The sequence below is a fragment of the Sphaerodactylus townsendi genome, linkage group LG09 (assembly GCF_021028975.2).
Source record: "Sphaerodactylus townsendi isolate TG3544 linkage group LG09, MPM_Stown_v2.3, whole genome shotgun sequence".
NCBI lineage: Eukaryota > Metazoa > Chordata > Lepidosauria > Squamata > Sphaerodactylidae > Sphaerodactylus > Sphaerodactylus townsendi.
Window position 1 is genome coordinate 83,410,363 of NC_059433.1, and position 15,744 is coordinate 83,426,106.

The 15,744-nt window shown below is 40.2% G+C and overlaps 1 protein-coding gene across 4 annotated transcripts in view; it reads right to left on the reverse strand.

Moving 5' to 3' along the window:
• Nucleotides 1–1,830: 1,830 nt before the first annotated feature.
• Nucleotides 1,831–15,744, reverse strand: part of OXR1 (oxidation resistance 1) — a 314,279-nt gene continuing 300,365 nt past the window's right edge. For all 4 annotated transcript variants that reach the window (XM_048507665.1, XM_048507664.1, XM_048507667.1 and 1 more), the window contains 5 exons: nt 10,843–10,968; nt 8,122–8,274; nt 7,243–7,338; nt 6,079–6,152; nt 1,831–3,766 (listed from right to left, as the gene is read on the reverse strand). In XM_048507665.1, the coding sequence (XP_048363622.1) occupies nt 3,631–3,766; nt 6,079–6,152; nt 7,243–7,338; nt 8,122–8,274; nt 10,843–10,968 (585 nt within the window). In that variant the 3' untranslated portion in view covers nt 1,831–3,630. The remainder of the gene's footprint in view (nt 3,767–6,078; nt 6,153–7,242; nt 7,339–8,121; nt 8,275–10,842; nt 10,969–15,744) is intronic.

Below are 15,744 nucleotides of genomic sequence, written 5' to 3' on the forward strand. Positions count from 1 at the left end.
GATAGCCAGTGCTTTTAAATACACATTGAATAGCCTTCAGATAAACATCATACGTGTAATACTTAAATGATTTTTCCTGTACTGTACAATCTTTCACTTTGAAAGAAAAAACCTGTCTTCTTACAGAAGATGTATAAACACTGTGTTGTCACAGAGGTGTTATTTCGCTTGTTGCTGCATCAGTTCAGTATTTAAAATGTTAATTTGATGTTATAGATAGGCTGGAACAAAACTGAATTTTTGTCTGTAACCAGTAAGCCTCTTTGCCACATGGAATTTCCTACTTTATAATCTTGTAAGCAAATTAAACAGAAATGAAAACAGACTTTTCTTTATTTTAAAAAAATCCTATTCTCCTTGGACAATAACATTCTCATTTTTGCATTGAGTTTCTTGTATTATTTACTGTAGGATTAACTTCTAAGATACTGCAAAAGTCATAAAAGCAAACTTTTTCTTAAGAATGAAGACCCGGTGACTGAATGTCTTACTTTCAAAAGAACAGACTGTCATATCCCATTTCAGTTTTATAAAGTAAGAAATGAACTTCAGGTCAGATATCTGAGCAGACTTTTCAAACCGTTTTCCTGCACCCCTCCCTCCATGGGTATCCTAGGAGCCCACAATTAGGACACACAGAAGACAAATACCCTAAAACATATTCTTCCTTTGGAAACCTCCTGTGGACAGTAAATTCTACAAATTAAAAAAGATTTGTGAGAAGTGCTTTGACTTCTTAGCCATACACATAGCCATTTGTTTCTCTGAAACCGCTCCCAATCACCTCCCACATCCTACACATGTCACTCCAGGATTCTTTTGGAGTTGGGTTAATCATAACCGTACACAATATTCCATAGTTGGCCTTACCATACATTTGTGTGAAAAGATGGCACGGTCACACCTTTCCTGTTAATTCTTGTATCAAGACATTTTCAGCATTATTTACTTCTTAGAATTTAAGAAGAGGAAGATGAAGAGTTTGGATTTATACCCCACCTTCCTCTCCTGTAAGTAGATTCAAGGTGGCTTACAAGCTCCTTTCCCATCGTTTCCTCACAACAGACACCTTGTGAGGTAGGTGGGGCTGAGAGAGTTCCGAAGAACTGTGACTAGTCGAAGGTCACCCAGCAGGAATGCAGGAGTGCAGAAACACATCTGGTTCACCAGATAAGCTTCTGCCACTCAGGTGGAGAAGTGGGGGAGTCAAGCCTGGTTCTCCAGATTAGAATCCACCTGCTCTTAACTACTACACCACATCTCTAGTCATTAACAGATCTCAGCAACCAGAGCCAGAGGCACAGAACTTATATGAAATATTATACTTCATTGGATTCCCATTATTAATGTCATTTCAGTACTAAACCACAGCCTTCCCTAGCAGGCTATACAATAGGACAGGCAATGGGAAAGTCAAATCTTGTTATCTTCGATACAGACTGCTCAGCTAAACGGTCATAAAATAAATACATACAATATCAGATGCAGGAAAGTAGCCAACAGTAGAATGTCGACCCCCTTTCTATGTGTCTCTGTATTTACTGTTTTGATTTTACAGATGTGGTAGAAAAGAGACTCTTCCTCAAGACCACCCACTAAGTAGATGGCTAAGCAGAGTGTTGAACCAAAATCTAGCAATTTATACATTAACTGTGCTAGCTGATAATAGGGCGTTAACTACTATCTCAGAGGGTGAAGACAAGATTTCTGCCATCTGCTGAAATGCCATACAACATGATAAACTAAATGGTATCACTAGTATGAAAGCGGCAAGAAAATGTAATTGCCCATCAGGAAACACTCTTGTGTCTAAATAAAGCTCAACTCAAGTTTAATGTTACATTTATTTAGATTTATTTGCTATATATCACTATGACCTTATAGTACTTAAAATCCATTACAGGATTGTTTATAATCAGTCTTAAACCCACAAAGACAATAATACTGCTGTGGAAGACCAAAGGGGAGAAAAAACCATTTTTAATTTATTTACAGCTCCTTTTGTTTGTAAACATTGAATCTACATAGACTATACTAAGTTCTAACAGGAGTAAAGAGCTATACACCAAGACTGAAAATTATGCCCTGTATTTTTAGCTGTATTGAGCATTAGCATATTATAGATATCTGCCCCTTTCCCATAGCAGTAAGCGTCCTTTCAATAAGCAGTCAAACTTCTGAAAGAACTGGATATAGCAACATACTGTACAACTATAGCTATTCATTTAAGCCAAACCATTTGGCTTTTTATTCCATTTCTAGAATAATTTAAAGTGCTAGAAGCAACCCGTCAATCAACACTTTTTTCCCTTTCTAAAATAACAAAACTACTTTTAAACATTAATTTACAGGAGAATATGTACAAAGTTCATCCGGAACAGCTGAGATTTCAGCACAAGGTCATTCACTGTCACATTTAACAGCATTTTAAAAGTTTTTGTTTGTGTTTTGCATAAACATAGAATTAAGCTTGGAAACAAATGGTTGTTGAGTGATTATTGCCACAATGGCTCCTCAGTTTTCCTACAAAAGTGGACGAGAGCTACTGATATATTATAGCCTGTCTTTTTTTTTCTTGAGGTCACAGAACAGTAAGTTTGCATATTACGAGTCTACTAAATTACGATGTCTACCTAGAGTACATTACCTCATTGTATCAGAGCTGGTGCTAACTGCAGCTTACAACATAGATCCACTCAAAAGGGAAAAAAAGAATAAAAAGAACACCACACCTACTTTTTTTCTTTTTTGGACAGGAGTAATTTCCAGAGATGATGCACGAGGCTACAACAGAACTATAAAACAGCTTATATAGAGATATATATCGATATATCTGACACTTTACGCTGATTGGAAAAAATGCATGTTTCATAGTCTTAGTACATGTAATGCCCTGCCATAGCTCCAGTTCATCCACTGAATTTTGCTTCCTTTGTCTGATTAATGCAGTGGAGCCTTTATATTCCTTTGTTATTGAATTCATTTTGACCATGTCGCTCAAGCTTTGCCCAACGTTTGTCCCAAGCCTGTAGATCACTAACAGCACGTGCAAAATACTTCATTACAATCATCGGGGCAGCTAAGAGTTGAGTATAAAATGCAACTGATAGGAACTCTTTTAGGCATGAACAGAAGTAGTGGCACCGCTGAGCATGGATGAATACTTTCATTCAATTTAATTGTTTCTACCCATGGTCCAGACTAATGATTGCTGATGAATTCACAAACTCTTCGTTTATCTGTTAATTAGGCCCATTGGGACATACTCCATTGGGGTTTAACAGCATCCTCAGTGAATCTGCTCTACCAAAATTGGAGGGTTTTGGATGAGTGGGGGAAAAAACAAGAGGGACGAGAAACCACATGTGAGCTGCATTCTCAAATAAAGAATAAAGATGGCCTATGAACTTTTAAAATACAGCAGGCTGACGAAAAGAAAATCTAGACCACAGTAGACATCCCCACCCAAACAAACTGCTTATCTAAAAAAAAAAGTATTCAGATGGCCATGCAGAGAATTTTGAAAGGCATCACAAACAAAAAATGCTGCATTATATTGCTTTACGAGCTTTTTGAGCTGCACTGATCCATGACAGGTTTGGGACAATCTTTTGTAGAAGCAGTCTGTCTTTACTCAAAGCCCCATATTTCAATGTCTTGTATAATGAAGTCTTCTTTCTTAGAAAGAGTGCAATTCCCAAATGTTTTACAAGAATGACTTCTTCCGTGGTAAAGGTCTCCATCAAGCCAGAGTGCAAATTCACCCCTGTAATACAGACAAGAAATTCAGTTCCCTACATTTCATTCATAAAAAGCATTCAGAACAACAACTGGACAAAAACTGATAAGAGATTCATCCCAGCTTGAACATTCATTGAAAGCAGTTTCACATCAAGGAACAGATTGCGGAATCATGGGTATCAAGATGGGAATAGATACTATCAGCATGAATAGTGCAAATTTTATTACTGATCTTCGCACTTAATGCCGTGGAATATTCAAAGTGTTTCACATACATTGCCCTGTTCTATTATCCTGAAGATAGGACATATTTCTGTAGAGGCATCTTGTTTTTTTTGAATGCCTCCCTACTGCCAGACACACAACACTTACTTCTGTTTGCTTCAGATGCCAGGCTAAGATCTTTCTGTTTATTCCAACCTTTGGGTAGTTAGTGTGATAATTTTTTTTTTGCACCCTGGTTTTGATATTGCAACTGGCTGTCATAAACTAACAAGTGGGAGGCCTGCGAACTTGCAGGGGGATACTAATTGCTCTCCCCCATCGTGGTTCCAGGCTCCCACCACCTACCTTAAGTGTGCAGTTGCAGCAAGTGGGCCCAGAGCCTCCTGCAGCATCTGCCACTGTGGTGACTGAGGCTGGACCCACTCCAGGCATCCACCACTACGGAGCTCAGAAACACTTCAGGCTTCCAACTCCATGGAAGCTGGGCCCAGAGTGGATTCCTGCTGTGGTGGTGCCACTAAAATTTCAAAAGGTAAGTGTTTGGGGATGGGGAATTCAACTCCCAATTTTTTTTGTCAGATATTTCTGCAAACCTAGGAGGTCCTTCATGTCTTCAGAAACATCTGTTTGGGGTAAGTGGTCTGCCCTAATCTGCAGATTTGGGAATTAGATACACAGATAGCGTAGCACAATGTTTTAATGAGATGTTTTCAGTCTTTATTACACTGTGTTCTTGTAACTGAAAGCTATCACATAAATCTGTGGCTGATGGGTGGACTAGAACCAATGTTATTTTTTTGCTGACAGTGAAAACATAATTATGTTTTCTTACTTCATTGATTCTTCTCGGCCACAGCAAATCACTTAGCCCCCTAAACTTCCAGGATAGGGGAAATCACCAAAAACCACTGACCTATCTTAAAAAAAAACTTAAGAGCATTTAAGTTAGTTTAATGTGATTGGATCAAAGTCAGAATCTGCAATCCAGTTGCTATTATAATTTATTATAATTTATTACATTTATAGGCTGCCCTTCCCCCTGCATGCTCACTGCAGCCTACAGCAAGGGTGGTGGATTGTGAGCTCAAGGCTTTCAAGGGATAGTTGGGAGCAGAGAAAACATTCCAATAGTCCAGGCACACTGCACGTTCCATAACATATTCTTTCTAAAAAAGAGTGGAATTTGAGGATAAGGGGACCAGAAAAAAGAAAGAAAGGCCCCTTCCGCACACGCGAAATAATGCATTTTCAAACCACTTTCACAACTGTTTGCAAGTGGATTTTGCCATTCCACACAGCTTCAAAGAGCACTGAAAGCAGTTTGAAAGTGCATTATTCTGCATGTGCGGAATGAGCCAAAGAAAAGGTGGTTTCCAGCTTATGGTGGCTAATTATGGGTGGGGGAGCTTACCTCCTCTCCCCCCCCCCCCCCAAGCATCAGGCATTCGCCTGACATGCTCTTGCTTTCTGCGGGAACATTGAGAGCAGAGCAGGGGGCACACAGCAGCTTCCTTGTACATTAGTACAAGGGAATTTGCTGCACCGGGACTCAGTTGCCTCAGTGCGCTGTAATCAGCCTCTGCGTAATCAGCTCATGTGTTTTTAAGGGATTGACCAGAAATGAGAACGTGCAGGTTATCCCTTTATACATTAGAGAAAGGAGCATTGCCCTTCTCTCAGTGTTCATTCTACTCTGTCTCTCATTATTCTTGGAGGTTTTGTAAGGAATGTTTGTACTCTTAGGGAGGTTGAAAAATTAAGAACAATATGGAATAGGATATATGACTGAATAAAGTATAGACTTTGTTAACATACAAATGAAAGGAGAGGACAGCATCTCAGACCTAGCTAGGAGAAGAAAAATTCCAGAAGTGGTAAGACTACATGCAATGTGCCAGGAAGCACAGAACACTTGTTCAAGCTATGTGGGAAAAGGGGGAATTAGGCAAGAATAAAAATAATATTCAACGATACGTATTCATGGCAACTGAGTAATTATATTTATATTTCAGTATTCAGTCTGCAAGGGTAAATCATTATTAGGATGGCAATTCTATAAAGACTCAGTATGAAGATTAAATCAGTTTCTTAGCACAGACATTCATCACTCACCCTCCACCACCAAAAGCTAGGGCATCCATGTCTCCTTTAATGAAGAACATATTGTCTCCAGTCCACTTGAATTTCTAATGTAGAACATAGAGAGATTCAAAAAAGTTATTGTCAAAACAAAGGAAAATAGTATCATTATATCCTGTTATACAGATTATATATTAATAAATCACTGTGAACATTAAGATAAACTATGCTCTCTTTCTAGCGTATACTGTTTCTCCAGAAGAAAACCTGAAATACAAGAAAACTGAAGCAAAATCAAAGACTAGACAAAAAGGCTCTCCACTTCTACTCAAGACCAGTTTGTATTACATTCACAAATAATTGGAAAACCTTCTTATGTTAAGCCTCTTATTATAAACTTGTGTTACCTGTTTGGGGTTAATTTCCTCCCCAATTAGTGTTTTTTCTGTTCCCAAAATATGGCCACTTAATCCTTGTAATTTTTTTCTGTTACTGAAAAAACACCCGGAACACATAACAGACAGAGAAATCTTTGCTTTTGCAACTGTGGGGCCTTTTAACACAATCTATGTAACATATTGTGACACACAAAAAAGACATTTTTAAGTGTGCTGGAGATATAGCCCTTCCTGATAACCTGGAAAACATTAATCTTGTCACAAAATCGAAGGTTTTAGGTAGCTACACTGATTCAAAAGCAAAATTTAGAAACAGAAACCACATAGAACACTTTCTTAGGACCAACCATAATATCTAGTATTATTTTGGTTGATCCTAATAAAGAGTACGTACTTGGGCTTCTGCAAGTGGGTTTTACATGGCCGCAGAGAGGCAAACAAGATACTACAAACACAAACAATGCTAAGCAGTTATTGACAGTAAAAAGCAAACACGTTCAAAGGAAAATAAATAACTCCTTGAGTTTAAATACATAGTTTTGTGCTGTTTCGAGACAAAAGTAAATCTTATAGTTTTACAATCAAATAGGTGTCAATTATGCAATGGCAGAGGCATAAATTATCTGAAAATATTTTCAGGCTTGTCTGAATACTGTGAAACACAACGACTTCTGCCACTACAACATTTTTTGTTTTGTGGACTTTTTTTTATCCCAAGATATATTTGGAATTCGACTTGGGATAAAAACACAGCACAGGCTATAAAAGTTTTCTCAGAGCGCTTGCACTAAGTCCTTACCTCAAAATCTGGAGCGAAAGTAAAAAGGAAGGTTTCTCCAGTGCCATAAAAACCATCACTGACTTTAAAGGGCTCAGAAGCTAATGCGCCAAAGATCTAGATAAAAGGAAAAAAAATGTAGTGATCATGACATTGTCCATCTTGCATTTAAATTCAGATTAGCCAGGAAAAACTCTCACTGATTTCAGTTCTACTTATTTCTATCGACTGTACTAAGACCAATGCACGACATTTAACAAAAGAGTCTGTCACAGCGATTCATCAACACCTCTTCTCAGTAAAATCTTTAATGAAACGAGGACATAGTTCCAGATGCTGGTTCTTCCAGTAAGGTAATGAAATAGGGAGTATCTCGGTACAGGTGTTTCCTAGTGCAAGAGTTTCTAGCAGACTGGCTAGTAAGGTACCACCCCACTAATGCCTGATGAAGATCCTGATAACATCTTTTAAAGTAGTGACTGCCAGAAAGAGAATGGATATAGACAGAACACAGACAGCCCCCTTATTTCCTTCCGATCTTTTCTGTAACCTTTTGCAGCAAGCTGTCATTACCCCTCCCACTCTTAATTCCTGAGGGACTATTAGGAGAGATAAGGTAAGTGGAGATAAATAACAAAATGTAGACACAAGAGAAAGGTGGCTAGAAATCCCGCTTCATGTGCTTCAACATGCAACCCCCTTCAGCATTCTCTGCCTAAATTTGGGGAGCTCCAGAATCCTGAACAATTGGATCCAGGCTGACATGTTGCAATTTTTGTTGCCATCAAGGTAAGTTTTTAAGACAGTTTAGCTGTCTTAAAAGCAAAATGATAATAATGCTTTTTGTAGCGGAGAGTAGGGAGAAATCAGGAAAAGAAAGCACACTGCAGTGTGTCATACCTGCCCATCGCTGTCTTTGATAACCATTAGTACTGGGGTGTCCAGCCCCGTCATGGTTCTGTAGAGTGTTTTCAAGCTCATGCCATGCTTTGCAGTACTGTAGACAAGGGTCCATGGATACCCGATAGTTCGAGGTGGAAGATGCTTTGTAAGCTAATAAAAACATAGACACGTTAAAAAGTTAAACACACGCACATATTGAAGAAGTGCTGAGGAATGAGGGTATTCTATACTGTTTTGCAGACAGCTTTGAAAAGGGATTAAACAAATCTGTAAATAGCTGCTAAAAAAAGGCATTTACCTGGACTAAATTCGCTGAAATCATCAAGATCTACTCTCCAGTAAGAATGTTTGGGGCTGGAGTGGTGCTCTTTCACAGAACTAAGGGAAGCTGAACCCCACTTACCAAGTACCTGCTAGAATTAGTCCAAGGCTCCCATAGTTTTTGCTCTTCCAGATGTCAGGCAAAATAATGTGAGTTATAACCCTACTGTGATGCCCAACATGAGCCCAACTAACTGTACCCTTTCCCTTGCCTTACTGGGAAGTGGCAGTGGGCATTACAGAAAAAAAACTATTATTATGCACTGCCATGGGCATGGGCATCCAGAGATGTTGCAGTGATAGGAAATATAGTTTCTAGTATACCTAGATGGTAACTGGACAAGCCTGCAGAAGTATCCAGAGCCTAAATCCTCAGGGCTTCTGCCAGGACGAAGCTTGGGGCTTTCCCACTATTGCCACGTTCCCATCTCCCATTAAGTTTGGGAAAAAGGAAAGGGGTAGGTTGAAATGAATGCATTTGTGATTGTCATGAACTCTACACAGATCAAGGTTCAACTTCCCAATTTATGGATTCTGTCCAATCATTACAACCAAGCCATTCGGCTGAAAGTAACAGACTTGTTTTCAAAAGACAGCAGGATTCCAGTCTTTGTTTCCTTTATCCCAGCCCATTATTGCTATTTTCCTTATCTGGCTGAATTGGCTAGGATGGTATTCTAACTCAGCATATTTGCAGGATGACTGAACAATTCAGTCTTTTCGGGTTTTTTGCTTCATATTATGATAGGAAGAAAGCAGTACTGTATCCCATTATTCCTGGTGCCTGGTACCCAGTCATGGACTGGGCTGAGAATGACATAATATCAACGAAGGCATCAGCTAGGAACTGGCCTTGTGGAACCAGTTCACTCCTTCCTGAAGCCTCTTATTTTCTGGGGGAATAAGTTAGGCAAGTTTCCAGGTCCAGATATTTGAGGCCCGGAAGATGATGGCTGACACTGAGGTGGTTCTGATAGACAGGGCAGAGGCTTTGTGCGCTTTCTGGGCAGCAAATTCTGCCTTCCTGTCTAACGGGTCCTTAACATCACATTTCCCATCTACAGATAGGAGATCTGAGGATTGAAGAGCGGCTACTGGGGCGTCAATTAGGGGGGATCTCCACAGCCTGGTTGTTGAGGATATAAAGCTTTCTGGCAATTGCAAGGAGCTGCTTGATTTCCATGAGTCTCTCCCACTCCATCCTGACCATGGTATCAAAGAATTCTGGGATAGGGGAGACTTTTTCAGAGCTAGGGGTCCTAGGGAAGACTTCCTTTGGGTCCTGTGGTTTGGACTTGGCTTCCCTTTCTTCAGTGATTGCATGTGGTTGCTCAGAGCCAAGGTCAAGAGCCATGATGGCCTCCAAAAGAAGGGATTGATACTCATCACCACTAAAGATGCAAACGGAGGGGAGGCATTAGACTTATTCACCTCTTCTTTCTTTCCCCATCAGGTTGTGAGCCAACAATCTGAGTGACCTTGGCTGCCCACACACTGAGTTCAGTGGCCATGGCCTTCAGGGATGCCTTTGTAAGCCATGGATGAGGAGTAAGTTCTGGAGTTTTGGGGGGCTCCCCCTGTTCAGATAATATTGAGGGGGTTGGGGACATGGAGGGGAGCAGGGAACCAATTTGGTGGAGGAAAGGACTGCTGTAAGCAAAGGAACTCATTACAGATCATTGCATCTCCTCCCTTATAGAATGCTGAATCATGGCCAAAAAGCCCGAAGGACAAAATGGCCACCCGTCTGCAGCGTAAGATGGTTGCCCTCCCACAGGATCAAAATGTAAATGTAAAATCTTACATTGTTTCTGGAGTCTTCAGTGCAGGAACCGCAGACCTGGCCCTCAGGATCAGAAGTAGTGGGAAAGGTGGCTGAAGGGCAGCCCTAGCCATCATTACCTAACCAGCCTTAGCCATCATTACCTAGCTCACAACCTGATGGTGAAAGGAAAAAGGGAAATTCTCCTCTGAGGAGGAAGAGGTAATGACGAACTGGCCGTCACCTGGGCATTCTCCAGCTTAGCTGCCTTTTTTAGAGGGCGAATTGAGCCACTTGAGTTTTTGCGGCAGTTTTCTTCCTTCGTTTTTGCCGCACTCATTCCACTCGCAACCATGTCACCATACCGGCCCAGAAGAAACAGGAAAAGTAAATCAGGAGAACCCCTACACTTTCACAATGTGTATAACAGCTACAATTTAGAAACAGAAGTCAACCATTTCATATTCACTACATTTTTATGCAGAAATGCTTTTAACTCTCTAGCTGTTACCACCATTTCCAGAAAAAGGAGAAGACTGCTGCTCTAGTTTCCCTTTCCACAGCAGTATTTAATGCAGCTGCGAAGAATGTTGCTACAGCGCTGCAATGAATACTGTAGCTTTCTTATTTCATACCTTTTCAATCTGTTCCAGTTGTAGCAATTCACTGGGATCACTAAGATTTGGCCGAAACACCTCTGGCTCCAGTTCGGTCTTGATGGTTGTTCCCTGCTTTGAATTTATGTCTTCCCTTGTTGTTATCTGCAGAGAGGTAGAAAATTAAATTAGCATCCCAAATGCCACGCAACCAACCTCCGAAACTTCAAATGCTCATTAAAGCGGCACATGCTCATCCCCGCTTGGCATCACTATGCACTGCGCAATGCCAAACCTTTTAAGGATAAGCAGACTGCGCAATGCCAAACCTGCGCAATGCCAAACCTTTTTGGATAAGCAGACTGCTTCCTACTGCTGGGAGAGCTGTTATGTTTTGAGGAGAGTTTCCCCTTATCTGCAATATCGCTGGGGTCCTATTGCATAGTGATAGGTCGACAAATACAAATAAGTTTTGAGCTGTTTTTACTCCTCTTAAGCACTCCTATAATAATCAGATAAAGTCTTTCTAACATACATGACAGATAATCCTGGAAGAGGCTCATATTTAAATTCTGCTCTGCCCCAAAAACAAAAACATGGGTATCCACACAAGCCCAGTTTGGGGGGGGGAGGGGGGGATCACTTTGGAAACAAACTGAAGAGGTTCGACAAATCTTGTCTATGATCCACTTTAAAAATCACGCCCCCTCTTTGACACCCCTTCGGTAATTTGGACAGATCCAAAATTGTGAGCATGTACATCTTCAATACTCACATTCTCTACTTAGAAGCTAAATGACAGGATCTAGAAATGCTTATGTGAAATAAATAGTCCCGTAACAGATGCTTAGCATCCATTGTAGTAGAAAAGGTGCTAACACTGTGCTCTGGGCAGCATGCATGGTTCTTACCTCGTTTTGTTCTCAATTGTGTGAGACACGTCAGGCTGAGGGAGACTGAGAGGGCTGGGAGAAATTCACCCAATGAACTTCATGTCTAAGTGGGAATTTGAACCTCAGGCCCCTTCTGCACACGCAAAATAATGTGTTTTCAAACCATTTTCACAACTGTTCGCAAGTGGATTTTGCTATTCTGCACAGCTTCAAAGAGCACTGAAAGCAGTTTGAAAGTGCATTATTCTGCATGTGCGGAATGAGCCCAAGTTTCCAGGTCCCAGTCTGACACTCTAACCAGTATGTCACACTGGCTTACTTGAAAACAGGAATCACAGTGCATTTTTCTCCTGGGCAGCAAGTCTATCTCTCCCTGTCCTGTTCACATTGCAAATTAGTTATACTAACCAGCAACTGGAATGCTGTAAATTTTTCTTTTCTCTACACCTGAGTTTTACATCAGTTACCTGCAATTCCTTTAAAAAAAGCAGTAATGTGTATTCACCAGAACATTTTTAAAATCTAATTTTAACATAATTAAATGTTTGAGAAGATGAAAAACTGCTCAGGGAAGATGTTCTTGTGATATTAAAAATGCCCTGTCAGGTTACAGCTGACTTCTACTGAAAACAGGAAGAACTGGTTTCTCTTTAGCCTGATTCCTGAAGGAGAAGACTGCATGTAGGTAAGGGCTTCCACAGCCCACTTGACAGCTTGTACTCATTTGTCCCTTTGCATTCTTTTTCTGTGTGTTTAAATTTAAAAGTTTTAGAAACCATTTCATCAGCCCAGAAATTTTAAAAAGCTCCAATTTTCATCTTTTCTCCCAAGAGCAGACTACTGATTAGAAAGTTTGTAGATCAATCACTGGCCTCCTTCCTGAGGACAGAACTAGACACTGAAGTGACAGATGTTTAAATGGGTCTGCAGGTGCAAAGTGGCTGGAAGGGTAGGGAGAAGAGGGATGTATTTAAAGTTGAGAGGCAGCAGGCAGGAAGACAGTCCTGAATTTCCAGTTGTCACTTTCCTCCATCCTCCCTCAGGCCACCACCAGTGGTGGGATTCGGCCAGTTCCCACCACTTCGTCAGAACCGATCGTTAAAATGGTGCTTGTAAACAACCAGTTGTTAAATTGTTTGAATCCCACCACTGGAACCTGTTGCTAAATTATTTGAATCCCACCACTGCCACCACCCCACTGAAAAGTCCAGAGAACAGGGGCTTATTAGTCTACTTCAGTTCAGTGTCTCTCAGCTTGGCATTCCTAATCTGTCCAGTTTCTTCATATTTCTTCAGTGGTTGTCCACCTCATCAGGCATGTTCCTGCCCCTGAATGTATTATTCAGCTTTCAGAAGGTGCCTATGTTCATCAAAACCACCAGTTTTGCTTTGCGGCACAAGGTTTTCTTTCAATATGAAGCCCAACATAAAAATGCCTCTTCTCTCCCCACACAGAAAGCCTCGTACCAATTTGCAAGCTATCCTCTGAGCTGCTATATCCATTTGACTGATGATTACAAAAAATTATTGTATTTGCCATATCAGAAGTTTAAAATTAAAAAAAATTGTTTATGCTTTGCTGCATTGAAATAAAATGGTGGTCTGAACTGCAAATTTTTAAACGAATATAAAAAACTCTGTGGTAACATAATAAATAATAGTATACTTAAACGAATCACTTTACACAGGGCTGAAATGGTCACATTTAATAGCCACGCTATTTCTTGACCTCTTGTTTCTACAGTTCTTTCCATCCCCCTTTCTATGTCTTAATTCTTCTTGCATTTCTGCAAGCAACCAGTCTTTGAATGTTTGTCCCTGTTCAACCCGCAAAGTAATAAATGCTAAATGCTGATACAGCAGAAATTGTATTTGATGCCAGTTTATCACAGGCCTACATTCTCAAAATAGTCCCAAAGCATTTCAATAATCAGAAACAGTGGTGTGTATCTTTATTTTGTTTCTGTCTTTATTACTAAAAAGGAACACAATGCTCTTGTGCATCCTGGATTAAAGTCAGACATTTCCTTATGCCCATGTTCAATGTCTATTTCTTTTCAAAGGGTTTACTACTGCTTCAGATGAACAAGTCATGCAGTTGGAAGCATATTGGTACCACATTACCTCCGCTAAGGATGACATCAGATCTAATACTCAGGAGATCTGTGAATGATCCCTCAAACAGTTGTTTTCCTTTTAAAATAGCAGCCACACAAGACCCACCATTCAGGTCAGGTCCAGAGCACTATAAAGTCCAACCCTTGCCCCAATTTTTCTCCCTGAATGGCCATACACAGTTACTTTACTGGTTAGGTAAACCCTTCTTTGTATGTTTAGTCTAAAATGGCAAAAAGAAGCTCCACAGGGGAATTTCAGATCAGGAAAAACCTCTTAAAACTTTATGTTGTGTTTCTAATCTAAACAGGGCCTTGCATGTTATCTTTTTAAATGAAAACAAAATGCGCGGGAGTTCATTCATGAAATCCCTAATGTCTTATGTAATCTGGTCCTAGATACTAAAAACCCAAGACAAAAACAAACTAAGAAATCCAAACAAAGAATTCAATTATAAACTACAGCGATTAAATTCAAAATAATGTTGTATTTTAATTAAGACAATCTGGATTGGTCTCAAAATTTAATCACCAATATTTACACTCATTCCAATGCAAACTATTCATCTGTGGTTAAGGGACGGGAGGGCGATTCAGCACTGTGCACTCTATTCTCACAGCTCCCCTCCCCTCCCCCCCACCCCCGTGAACCACCTTGTCATTATTGTAGGTTAAGGCACTCCTACATGTAACTCATGCCTTTCTTAAGGGCCAACAGTTGAATATTCCACTTCTAGACCGATCATGTGCATATTGTTGAGACTCTTGAGCATATTATGTTTTTTGCCCGAGGTACGCATTACTTAGACCAGGGGTAGGGAACCTGCGGCTCTCCAGATGTTAAGGAACTACAATTCCCATCAGCCCCTACCAGCATGGCCAATTGGCCATGCTGACAGAGGCTGATGGGAATTGTAGTTCCTGAACATCTGGAGAGCCGCAGGTTCCCTACCCCTGACTTAGACACTCCCTACTTGTCCCGGCTCTAGGGAATAAAAAAAGTTGTTCAGAGCATACAAAGACTATTCACCTGCTGAATAATAACAACACCAAGATAGCTGGAAAAACCGCTGAATTTTTATTAGAAGTGCTCATGTCAAAGACTTAATGGAAGCTTGATCATCTCTTTCGTACCAACCTTATGTGCTTTGTCCAGTTTTATGTCTTGTTTTAACACCTGTTCTGCCCTGTACTTTGTTTTATTTTTACTGATATGCCTAATAAAGGTTTGTTGAAGTTGAAGATTAAGGCTCTTTCTCTCTCTTTGGTCTTCCAAAGTGACTGACAGTCTTGCACGTGACTGTCCCACCCTTCATTTATCCTAGCAACTACTCTGCAAAATAAAATAAATAGAAACTGGCTCACAGTCCCTCACCATCAACTATCATGGTGGAGGGCAGGAGAACAGAAAAAGAACCCCAGTAAGCAAAATGAAAAAAAAATCCTATGTCCTTGGACAGGAAAAGACTCACCTAGCGAACTGACACCTGCCAGATTTCCAATTCACACCCCCCCCCCCCCCGGCAATTATTTTGACTATGACCATTACTAAAGAAAGAATCTGCTATGTGTTACCATTTTGGAAAGTTAACCATCCCAAAGAAAGTATTCTGAAGCAGAAAGTACCTCTTATGTTATCCACATCCTTAGCATTGCCCATAATATTTTGGGAGCTTAACAGGTAAATCAAGCATCACTGAAAAAAGAAGCTATATAGAGATTTTTTTTAAGAAGGAAATTCTGCATTTGGGGTCTTCCAGCCAACTCAAGTGGCCACAACAAGTTGTGAAATATGAAGTCCTAATTGCTCTGAACAACCCATAGTATTGAGAACAAATATTCAGAAGATGACAGAAAATTCCTCAGTTTGAAATTACTAGAGCTCAGCCAAAAAATATTTTGCTTTATTTTGACTGCGTTATTGTAGAAAAGCA